This window comes from Argentina silus (assembly GCF_951799395.1).
Source record: "Argentina silus genome assembly, chromosome: 11".
Classification (NCBI taxonomy): domain Eukaryota; kingdom Metazoa; phylum Chordata; class Actinopteri; order Argentiniformes; family Argentinidae; genus Argentina; species Argentina silus.
In genome coordinates this window covers 5,956,621-5,969,731 of record NC_139665.1, presented here as the reverse complement: position 1 = coordinate 5,969,731, position 13,111 = coordinate 5,956,621, and the positions used below count along the sequence as shown (strand labels likewise).

Below are 13,111 nucleotides of genomic sequence, written 5' to 3'. Positions count from 1 at the left end.
TTGGCGTTTTGGTGACCCATCACAAGATAGCATGCTGTAGCCCAAAATCAAATAAAAGGCTAACATATTCAAATAAAACATTGAAAAGGCCAATTGCTTGTACACAGTCATGTCAGTAAGCCATCTTCAATTACGTTTTTACCTTTTAAAAACGTCAGGAACGCATATCGACATGCACCTGTCATCACCTTACCAGTAGATAGAGGGAGGGATAGGCAAGATGGGTTTCCCTCCACCTGGGTGGCACTAGGACCCAGTGTCTTTTGACATGGTATCTCAACGGGTTACCAGTGGCATGGTACTATCGCCATAGCGCAGCGCACTCACTCTAACACCAGCCGTTCCACGTGTCCGGCTATTCACAGTGGACATGGCAGCGAACCGGGTCGGTAGGCGATGTAAAAACAAAGTCCACTCTCCGAGCAGGGGTGCAGGTAGGGATCCCGGACTGAGCTTGCAGAAGAGGCAGGCTCGGGTGACGGTCAAGTACAACAGAAAGGAGCTGCAGAGACGACTGGACGTGGAGAAGTGGATAGACTGTGGTCTGGACGAGCTCTATCTGGGCAGGGTGAGTCCCCTCTCTCAAATACTGGCACTCACACCGTTAGATGAAGGGATCATGAAATAAGATTATGATACAGTGAATGGGAATCATTGTGGTGGTAATAGTAAACCGTGTCAGATAGATTTTTTTATTTTATTATGTTTTATGTTTTATTATTAGTCAGCCTTGCGTCAGCGTCCAGTGAATGACACAGCAGCAACGGCCGCCGGCTACGCGTTGCCTGCTTCAATGGGACATCATCTTTCAAATAGAACAGAACAGCTACCTCACTTTCATAGAGATGACAATGAAACTAAGCTACAGATCAGAACATGCTCTCATCCCCAGATATTGAGCGACCTCAGTGTCCCACACACCAGCTGGGATGTCAATAGGGAAACCGTCATCAATTGTACGGTAATCCATTTTTATCGCTGCCTCTTTCCTCCCAACACTCTGTATGGCTTTGGGCGAATGAAGGAGGGTGTCTTTGTGACTGAGATGGGATTCGAACTCAGGTCTCCAGGTTACTCATCACGTGTGCATGGTCCACCGAACCACCTCCCTTACACCTGCCATTGGTTCTCCTCTGTGGTTCAGTTGGTAGAGCATGGCGTTAACAACGCTAAGGTTGTGGGTTTGATTTCCGCAGGGACCATATATACTGAAAAATGTATGCACTCACTGCAATGTAAGTCGCTTTGGATAAAAGTGTCAGCTAAATGGCATATATTATTTAGCTTCCATTCTTACCCCCAAAACATGTAGAAGTAACTGACCTTTGCCTGACTTTTGCCTCATTGTGTTCACAATGATTGTTGTGCATGTTTCGTTATGAGGGGTATATATGGTGGTAACTCCAGTCAGCTAGGCTATCAATCAGACTTCACAAACAGCGTATATAAGCACATACAACTGCTATAACTACCCCTGACATAGGAAAATGGACTCGGCATTGAAGACAAAATGAGACAAATCAAATTTCACATGTTAATGACTTAGTGCCTAAAAAGAGATTAGATAGCCACAGCCCTCACATTGTACGTGAGAGAAAGCGGTGGTGGCCATTTTGGGGACATTTGGGGTCAGTACACTCCTGTGTGAATTGGAAAGGGCATTTCCCTGGGGCGACATGGGAAAGACCAGGGGTCCGACTGGAACATGCCCTTCCAGACACACATGCAGCACTCTGGGCTGTGGTCGGCCAGCTTGCTGCCTTACATGGACGCCGGCTAAGGGTCAGCTCTCTGACACAACAGGAAGTCAGTGGGTGTCTGGGGGACCCTGGTGGGTTGTGTGGCACCAACAGGGAGGGCACGGGCCAGGGGTGGGGAGGAGGTTGGGGGGCGTTGGGCCAGGTGGGGCAAGGGTGGGTGATTGTATGGTGAGGGATAGGATTGGAGCTGTTATGGATATGGTTATTTCTTGCCGTTGATCCGTCACGGGGCAGCCTTTCCCTGGTGATGTATCCGCTCTGCTAATCGCGGTCACAGCGTGCGTGGTGTCGTATGTCCACAGCCCGTTTGAGTTTGTCCTCTGGGAGGGTTTCTTCTTTTTCCTAGAAATAACATCGAGAGAGAGAGAGACAGAGAGGCTGTCAGGAGGGGCACTCCTTTGTTGTGTCTGTTCTAGAATCTCAGGGAGCGGAATGACAGTAAAACAGTATGCCAGGGGAGCTAGGAAGAGTAGGGTTATAAATCTTAATATTGGTCATAAGAAAAGAAAGGAATCTCTCTCTCACACACACACACACACACACACGTACACACACACACACACACACACACACACAGCTGTGTGTCTGTTAATGACTTTGCCATACTGATAGTAGAGATAGTAGAGCGGGGCGGCATGTGTGATGAAAATGTAATTAGATCTCCCCCAGACTCATTTCCTGTCAGGGCCAAGCCCAGTCTGTCACCCCCCCAGTCCAGGCCTGGACCACGCTAACCATCCAATCTATCCCACTATTGATTGATGACATCCTTGTCTCCGGGGGGGATTCTTATGAATGGGGGCTTGGGGGAAGTAGAGGTCCCATATGTCACCAAAGAGCACAAAGAGACCCCCCCCCCCCCCCACACACACACACACACACACACACACACGCACACACACACACAACTGATCGCCCCTCCTCCCCCTTCACAATCACTATCCCTTTTGCTGCAGCCCCTGAGCATTAAATGTAGCGCATCGCTTGGTCCATTATCAAGGACCATTAGTCTTGTGTAAGCGCTCAATCACTGACCCCCAGATTAAGACCCCATGACTGAGTGGTCTGCTGTCTGTCTGCCTGTCTGTCTGTTTGCCGGAGTGGGGGTCTTTTCAGATTTAATCCCATATTCAACATATAGTCACCACTCCATCCAGCCATCATAGCTGTTAGGGGTCGTCACGGCCCACTAAGCCACAGATGTGACGGCCTGTTACGTAACCCTGCAAAGCAAACTGGGCAAGAAAAAAATAACAAACATTTTGAGCCCTTTAGAGTGGAACTGTCTGTTTTGTGCAACGGTTGAACCCTTGCAACCAATAACCATACTCTATGTGCCTTTTTCATTTTCAGACGATTACTGGTTTTACAACTTATTATCCATTCACTGTTCTAGAATTATAAACAGATATATAACTAGGAATATGTCGTATCACAACAACAAAAATCCAAAATGGATCCGTGCGGGGCACCGCCCACAATCTAGAGTGATAAATGGATTAACCTATTGGGAATCTCACTGAATTGTAATGCTTATGCAAATGAGACGCATACAAAAATGATACATTTTGTTGTGGAGTTGCAGTATAAGCAGATGTCCTTGGCTCGTCTATGTGTGGTGACTACCGTAGGAATTCAGGACTACAGTATATTCATTTATTGATTAGAAATTCTGGTGACAGGATTAAATCCCTTGCGATGCGTCATCTCATTTGCAAAGGTTGTCCTGTATAAAATAAGAGCATTTCAAATGAGCAGTTGGAATGTATTGGGAGTATATGCTTCGGCTCTGATCTAAACCTACAAGCTATGTCTGGTGTGTCTGCGACTTGTTTGAGTTGCACATGCCTGTAGACGGTAGGCACTCAAAGGGAGAGTTTGAAGGATTTCTTTTAATCATTTATTCAAATGTTTATGCTAGACAAAGGCTTCCGCCTTCAGGCCATCATCAGTGAGTTTGAGTTTGACGGCAGGGCCCTGTCTGCTCTGCCTTAATCCCAGGGGGTGAGAGGAGAGGAAAATGGCCGCTAATGCACACAACTCCCCCACTGTACCAACAGCAAGAGAAGAGCGCTGACATCAGCATAAAGAGAGAGAGAGAGAGAGAGAGAGAGAGAGAGAGAGAGAGAGAGAGAGAGAGAGAGAGAGAGAGAGAGAGAGAGAGAGAGAGAGAGAGAGAGAAATAGGAGTGTGAGCAAAAATACATTTAAATACATCTTGTTACAGAATACTAAAATACCCCCGAAACAAATGTATCAAATTAAACTCGAAAATATGTGTGAAATCCTATAAAGGCGTGTGCATTAGGCCAACCCCCTCAGCAAGATGGATGAGTGACCAATGGGATTCACACACAGTGTTAGAACAACTGTGTCATTGCACTGAGCTAAAGCCTAGACCATAGCTTAACTTCCTCTACAAATACAAATACTGCCCATCCCCAGGGAAAAGCAGATACTGAGCCAGAAAAACAGAGTAGGAGAGATGGAAGCAGAGAGAGAGAGAGAGAGAGAGAGAGGGAGGGAGAGGGTGACCTGATCTGGGGTCGGACAGACAAGGTATGAGATGGCGAGAGTGCGGGGAAGTGTGTGAGTGTGTCAGAGATATGTCAGAAATGGAGAGGGCAAGAGAGAGAGAGTAAGTGAGTCCGGCAAAGAGATAGAGACTCTTACTGTAGAGATTCCATTATTCAGAGATAGAGACTCTTACTATAGAGGTTCCATTATTCAGAGAGAGAGACTCTTACTATAGAGGTTCCATTATTCAGAGATAGAGACTCTTACTATATGGGTTCCATTTTAAGTAGGACAGACTGTATTGGGAGTGGATGCTGGTTTTAGCAGTTTGCATGGAGAGGTAAATCTAGATAACACCTCTGTCAATAAAGCTGGATAACACCTCTGTCAATAAAGCAGGTTCAAAAGTCAATGACACAGACCAGATTATAACACGGTGTAAACCAACTGACGCACAACAACTATTACTATGATATGGCAATGAGAACATTTCTGATGTCTGTGCAACGTCCGTGTAGGTGATAATCCAGTTAGAATCCAGGAAATCAGGTCTTAATTGGAGACGAATGTTCGATTTGCCTACACACAAAGGAAACATGCATTTCAGAGGCAGCTCTGGTTGGAACATAGCATGACATAAATAGCCACGCTCTAACAGACATGTCATGTCTGTCCAACGTCAGTCGGTTCCGAAGGCCGATGCGAGTGAACAAACATTGCTGGAATGACAGGACTTTCAACGCTTCTCCCTGAGTTGAGTCACGTTTTCACGGTGATGTGGAGAAGGATGAGTAAAGCCCTGAAGGCTTGGTTTTCTTCTCAGATCCCTCTAGAAGTCCGGGTTGTTTCTTCAGATACATCAGATGTATCGTAGACATTGAATTAAGAATGAAGAAATGTGTGCCTCAGGGATATACTGTCAAATGCAGTCAATGGAGTCAGTGATTCCTGTATATTGATTGTTTTTCAATTGTTTTATTCATGATGCCCTGCCATCTCAGTGGCTTGATGGTATTCATATGGAAAATAAATGGATGGTTCACTCTTTGTATAATTTTTGTAGTTTTTTTCATATGCCTTTGTCAATCGATCTAGATGGGTTTTGCATATCTGTGTTATTTAGTTATGTCCAGATCTTTATTGAAGATATACACTTAAACAACAGCATAGACAAAGACAACAGCATACAGTAGGTAAACATATGCAAGTGTAAGTGTCTTGTCAATTAATTTAATTTCCAGCAATCTTCAGATTATTGATTTCTAATGTCAGAAGTTGGGGACAGGCCACTTGCTGTATCAGAGTGGTGGTCGTGGCAAACACTAGAGAGAGACACACACACACACACACACACACACATATACTCACTCTCTCACACACACACACACACACACACACACACACACACACATACTGCATTTAGATAGTACGCACAGGTGCACAGCAGAGCTACAACCCGGAGACAAGCCAAGCAAGAACCACATCAGCCTCAGCCCACTGGCCTGGAAGTCATGTGGACTAAATGGCTGCCCTGGAGCGTTCTAGTGACACTAAACTGGACCGACTGACTCAGTGACTGACATTCTCTCTCTCCCTCTCTCTCTCTGCCTTCCTCATTACAAACCAGCAACCAGTCTGATGCTGGTGCAATTCCTAGAAAACAATCACTGTCTACTGTCATTTATATATTTTTTGAAGGTTATTAATTTGGAGTGTGGTAGTCCCACTCTTGTTTTTTTCTGTTTTTATTGGATAGAGACAGTAGAGAAAGACAGGAAAGTAAGGAGGAGAGGGTATGTCAGCGTGGGCCAGATTCAAACCCATACCGATATGGGCATATGTGTACACTGTAGGCCGCGCTGCTAGACCACTGGACCGCCCCCAGGCCACCACCATCATTATTGTCCTTGTGTGTCTGGGCATGTCAGCATGTCATTGATTCCCTGTTGAAATGAGGGACCCTGCTGAGATAAGAGGATTCATTCTGAAATGGCATCCATGTTATTATCACACTTGGTCTGCGACTTGTCGAAGAAATGTTTGCATTTGAGCTCATTGTGGGAGTGCACCAGAAAAGGGGGTGAATCCTTATGCAAACAGGTGTGTGTGTGTGTGTGTGTGTGTGTGTGTGTGTGTGTGTCTGTGTGTGTGTGTCTGTGTGTGTGTGTGTGTGTGTGTGTGTGAGGCCAAGTTCCATTGGCATTTGGAGTTGAAAGAAAGGTCAGGGATGCCTGGGTAGCACTACTGACGGTCCTGCTTGGACCTGTCTCCACTGACCTTTAGATTGATGTCGCCATCGGCCCCCACACCGTTAACCTTACTACAGAGCCCAGTATACAGCCCACACACTGACCTCTCTCTGGCCTCATGCATCCTGTTTTATCAGTGCAGCTCAATAACCAGACACACACCCTTGTTGCCTCTGTTGTGTTTCTTTGTACTGTGGTTGATTGATGGTTGGATTACTTTCAGAGGTGGGTTTCCTAGATAATCTGTGATAGTATTTCCAGTGAATTGCAATTCTGGTATTTCCAGTGAATTGCATCATTCTAAAGCATCTGTCTGTCTTGGAAATGGGTTTGTGTGTTTGTTTGTGTGTGTGTTCCTGCATAGTTCCACGGAATCTTCACTTTGAGTTTATCTTGATGACAGTATGGGAACCACCTAAAACTTAGTTCTGCTTACAGTAGCCTGCCCACGCATCCAGTCACTCAACAGCCACCACACACACCATATAATAAAGTGAAAGCTCCAGGTTGGGAAATATCTCATGGTGTTTTGCACTCTCCTCCACTCCCCTGAGAACACATGGCCCCATAGAGACTTTACCGTACCATCATGTAACTCAATGTAAACATGGCAAGCCTTCCAAAAACCCTGCAAAAAAACCCTTCTCTGAACCAATGACTGTAGAAGGGATGGACACATTGAAGTCATTTCAGTGGTAGTCGCTTGTGTCACTAACCCGCCAACGATTTGCGTACTTCCTCCTCGCCATTTTGCTGTGTCCGCCCACAGAACGTGCTCAGTGTTCTAGAAGAATGGCAGAAGAACGCGTGAGCCAAAGGCGGTGCCCGGGCAGGTTTTTGCCGATCGAGTATGTGCACTGGGTTACCAAGACGAGAAGCACGCGGGAACGCGCCTCAGCCCTCAGCCAGCAACCTATGCCAGCAACAGAGCAGTACAGATGCAGCACTTTATTCAGCCGATAAAACAATACCCGCTATAGAAGTTGGCGTTTCTTTGACATTTTGGATCACATCATGTGAATGTACATACATTTATGTAAATAATGAGCCCAAGAATGACCGCTCCCTGCCACGGTTCCATCTGGACACTAGGGGGCGGCAGTGACCAACTCAGGCACAACAGGTGCATCCTATTATTTTCATTATGACCGTCCTATTTAAGTTGTGTGTTTTTTAACTCCCAGTGTGCTAGCTTGACACTTGTTAAAGGTTAATCTCTCATGGTCCTCGATGTGATGTCAGAGGAACAAGTTTGCTTATGCTGTAGTTGTTTTAGTTAAGTCCTTTTGTTTATTATTTTCCTAGTCTGTTCCTGTCTACTCTGTGGTTTATGAAAGTAAAGTGGCTTTGCCTTTCAACTGCGTTTCCTCTCTGTGCCTAGGTCCTACCCCACACACCTTACACTCCCTAGCTCAAAGCCATAATCATGCTTTTTCTGAAGCCTTAAGGAGCAGGAGGCCTTTGAACTATAATATGTATTTGTGTGTTGTTTGTTCTCTTAAATTTCAGTTGTATCTAAATCGGTTCCTTATTGAGTTCTGCCTTAGGGAGAAAGTGGTGGAAATGGGGGGGGGGGGGGGGGGACCCACAGGAATGGGGTTTCCGGGAATTCACTTTGGTTTTAAATACTTTAATGTCAGCATTCAATTTGCTTCTGGGCTCACCAGGGTTCCCAGCAGTAAGCATGGTGACTGATGTTGTGGCTGTCCCCATGTCTCATCCCCCACAGGAGGAAGACATGCCGGAGGAGGTGAACATTGATGAACTGTTAGATCTGCAGAGTGACGAGGAGAGAACGCACAGACTCCAGGTATTAGACCGCACCCAAACACCATCTCTTTCACACACAGGCTTCAGGTACAGTACTAGACCACATCCAAACACCATCTCTTTCACACATAGGCTTCAGGTATTAGACCACACCAAAAGATAATCTACTCTGCACTCAGGCTCCAGGTTTTAGACCACACCCAAACACCATCTACCTCACATTCAGGCTTAAGGTATTAGACCACACCCAAACACCATCTACCTCACACTCACAAGTAATCACAGGCAAATGTTTTGTGTTGTCATATCCCTTTGAAGTTGTCACTCCACCTAAATGCTTAAATTTTCAGTATTATGATTATTTATCAATAACCAAGGCAATTTGCACATTCACATTGTGTAGTTTGCTGACTTTTGCATGCTTCAATTCCATAGAGATTCAAGTCTTTGGTTTGAACCACAACCAATGTTTTGTACTCTATTGTATGATTATGATAGTGGGAGTAAAAGTGTCATCACATTTGCTGTTGACAATTTAAGAGCTGAATATGATTATCAGTAGATCATATATATAACTTATATAGGTGGTTAGTTGAATATTGGCAGATGCCTTTGTTGCATATTGAGTACAGTATAGGACATTAATACGCAGTTTGGATGAATGTGATGGACTGTAGATAGTAAGTTGATATATAGATGCTTCCTTGTTGAATATCATCAGACATGCATGTTCCTGGTAGTCTGTTGATGGTTTGTAGAGCATCTATAGATGGGCTATCCAGATAACGTGTTACCAAACCATAGCTTCCATTAGCGTTGGATTACTTCATTTCAGCAGCATGCTATAGTATGTCTGCATCGCAAATCTCATCCATTTTTTATCATTTCTCAGGAAATTCTTCACACCTGCAATGAAAACACAGAGGTAAGAGAGTCCTGCATTCACCATAAAATGGAGTAATAATTGAAAGTGTATATATATATACAGTATATATATTTAAGTTACTAATGGCTTTATTTTACTGTGCATGATGCAGTCTTTTATCTTCCTGAGATGACTGTGTGCTGAACAGTAGATATTTGTATTTCACGTATCACTCAGATGAACATTCCCCTCCCTGTCGACGCGTTGGCAAGCCTCTTGCACAATCACACTCGCTGTGGCTAACTCTGCTCTTACCTTCCCTTCCTTTTCTCTCTATCCCACCATCGCCCCCTCCTTCCCTCTCCAAGGGACAGATGTAACTGTGTCTGGGTTACTGTAACTAACAATGCTAGCCTTGTCACCCGGGTACAGTCCCTCCTCGTTCAGCAGCATGACTCAACACCTGCACCTTGCATGTTGTTGACACCATATTGACACCTCACTGCCCCCCTGCATACACGCGCGTGCGCACACACACACACACACACACACACAAAATTTGTATTACAGCGGATACAGCCTTTGAAACTTAAAGGGACATTACACGCAAAAGTCTGTCAGGTATTCTCAGACCTCAAAGAGTCTAGTCTTTAGTCAATATGAGTCCATGTCCCATGCGGTGCCATTGGTTGTGCAGACCCAGCTATACCATTTTCAACCCCCAAATGAATGGAAAGATAAGAACAAAATAAGATTAGGAGATAATACAGTGCCTATCTGGGGTTGGGGCATTCGTTGGATCTACACATGGCTTCAACTAAAACTTCTACAAATGTGTGATAATGGAGTGTATTGTCCCTTTAAGTTTCAAATACTGTATCTGCTGTGATCATAATTGTGTGTGTGTGTGTGTGTGTGTGTGTGTGTGTGTACGCGCAGGGGCGGCAGTGAGATGTCAATATGGTGTGTCACAGTTGTTGGTGTTTATATGGGCAGTGTTTGTATTCTGACTGTGGGCTTTAGAATGCTAAGGGCGTTGTTGGTGTTTGTATAGATATCCACGGGATGACGTTTCAAACAGCTGACGCTCCCGGGACAAGAGAGCGTTCCCCTCATCAGCCTCAATGGAAAATAGCCTATATTTGTCTACCTCTGATTTTCACTCAGATTGCTTTTTCTGTGTTTCAATGCACTTCCTTATATGCCTGTGGTGTTGTTTATAACATATGTATCAGTCATTGTTGTCCAACAACTGCAAAATCATTTGGTCTGCAACCACAAAATGCTAGCTTGCTATCCGGGATGTAAAACTTAAAGGCAGTTTACTGTTTACCAGTTACCTAGCTCGCATTTTGAGGTTGCAGGCCAACTGTCTTTTAATAATTTTGCAGTTGCTGGACAACAATGACCTATACATACAATATATGTTATTACACCACAGGCACACTAGAATGTTTATTGAACCACAGAAAAAATCGGAGGTAGACAAAAATATATTTCAGGTTTTTCTATGTTAGACCTAATTTTCCACTTACTTGGAGTGTCTATACAAATATATGAGATGTCCATCCGACTGGGGTGCTCATCCTCGCCTCCTCTCGGGCACCCCTGGAGAGATCTTTCCATTAGATTCATTGCAGCTTTTGTGGACGACACAGATTGGGTTGCCAGCCCATTCTGCCCTGGTCACTGTCTCTCCGAGCTGTCACTGACTCTCCAGTAGTCACCACACTTTTCATGGTTGTCACCCAGTCTTTCCTGGTTGTCACTGATAGAATCAGGGTGTAAGATGTGTACGCACGTCTACTGATGCCTCTGGACACATCTTCAGTGATATACATATAGCGTACAGGTGATCCTATTCATGTACATTAGTATGGTTAAATGCTAGCACAGGAGCCAGCCAAAGAAAGCACAAGAATGTCAATATGATCGAAAAAGTGTCTGGATGAGCATACAACACTCATCCATCAAGTACATAGAAAATTAGGTCTTGCGTCGAAAAACCTGAACTATGCCTTTATGTTTCCTCTTTTGTTATACTGTACTGTGAAATGCACTACATTACAAACAATGCACCTTGTGTCATGGCCCCTTCCTTTCCCATCCCAGCATGCTTTGTGATAACGGACCCTCTCCCACACAGATGTTTGTTAAGGACCTGGTGCTGAAACTCCATGGGCTGCAGAAACAGGAGGACCTCCACAATGACGGCATCGAACACACCCAGCTACACATCTTCCCCAACCGCCAGAGCTCTGCAGACAGAGAGGTTATGCACTGAAGACCCGCTCCAGGACCTCTGGTTCTACATGTCACTGTACCCCCTCCACCCCAGAACACCCCACACACCCACCCTCTACCAGCCTGATGCTATGGACCTCATCTGAGAAGCATGCCACACAAATGGAGTTGTTATGGACTTTAAATGCTCTGTACACATGTTTAATTCAACATTAAAACACACACACAAACATTTTTTTAAAACCTTGAGTGCATAGAGGAGTCCCAGAACTTACAATCCACACATTCTCTGCAAACGTTTGGACCTCTATTACAACGCAATTGCATTGTTTTGGAAGTTGAGGTGTTGGGCTGCTGGTTGAATGAAACACAGTCCCTTCCGGCTACGTCCTGTACTAGTCATGACAGCCTCATTTTAACAGCATACACTCATTCACCAGAACCAAAGATTGTCCCTCTATAGATACCCAATGCAAGTCGGTAGTCGACACTACTGAGCTTTCATTCACCTCTATGGATTAGTTAGTTAGTTGAAGGGACTCTGTCACAAATAGCATGTTTTCAAACTGCAAGTAATGGTTGACATGGTGACATCAGCATCACAATAGGGGAGAACTGTCGGGGGTGTGTGATATCCCAACACAGATGCTGCAAATTCTTTTTGAAAAACATGTTTGTATGACAAACCTGAAATGCTAATATCTTGTTGCTGTTTTCTTCTGTGGTTCCACTTTGAACGCTACCACAGTAACACAGGGGCCAAACTATTATCTGCTCACAATTTTACAGTCACAAATTGTAGCCTGTGTTTGGGTTTCAATTTGACACACAGCCTTTCATACGGTACAAAGTATCATCCCCGACACACTCCACACACACAAAGCCCATGTAGACCAATGGCACAGCACCTTTTTTATTGAGACCATACAGTATTATTTGATAGATTTTGCCACTCTATTTGTATTTCTGTGCATGAAGAGCTGATATATTGCCAGTCAGGTGGAGTGCACCAAGTCATATATAGCCCATATATGTATATATATCTGTCTACTGCACACGGCTCTGAACAACCCAACTACTGTACTCTATTTTCCTACCGCCTCGGGTTCCCAATCTTTCCTAACAATGTTGTCTTCTTCAAATAATTTTTAACCATGATTTGTACATTTGTAGTTGTATGTCGGTTGGTTGTATTTGTATATCATTTGAAATAAATTATGAATTTGAATTTCACTTCATCAAGAAACAGCGGTTCCTTTCGGTGGACAATTTGGATTGCCAAATTGACAATGTGCGATGTTATTAGTGGCACCCCCTTCTGACAGACAGCCATAAATCGTTAGATCGAATTCATTCAGAATCATCTGATTGGCTCAATTCAATGGGTTACACTGTATATGTTATGAGTTTATTTGGTGTGAACAGCGCCCTCTTCTGACTGCATAGACCTACGGAGTAGTAATTTACCACATATTATATTCTAGATTTATGCATATATTTGTGCATAAATAAGCCTACCTGTCACTATAGCCTCCTCAACCTGTCAGAACATTGTTTTACTGAACCCTATCGGCAAAGGGGATAACCACAGACTCTATTTGTAGATGCTGACTGGCTACTCACAGTGAAGATGGCTTATTGCCTGGGTGTGATGGTAGGCTACTTAGTATGATCCTAACTGAAGTGGCAGCTCAATGGTGCATGTGA

The 13,111-nt window shown here is 44.4% G+C and overlaps 1 protein-coding gene across 1 annotated transcript; it reads left to right on the top strand.

The window, feature by feature from the left end:
* The first annotated feature begins 356 nt into the window (after positions 1 to 356).
* Positions 357 to 12,586, top strand: ppp1r14ab (protein phosphatase 1, regulatory (inhibitor) subunit 14Ab). The gene is made up of 4 exons (XM_083679922.1): positions 357 to 568; positions 8,255 to 8,335; positions 9,188 to 9,220; positions 11,307 to 12,586. Exons 1-4 carry the CDS (start codon positions 371 to 373, stop codon positions 11,442 to 11,444), a joined length of 450 nt encoding a protein of 149 aa, XP_083536048.1. The 5' UTR covers positions 357 to 370; the 3' UTR covers positions 11,445 to 12,586.
* Positions 12,587 to 13,111: the final 525 nt, after the last annotated feature.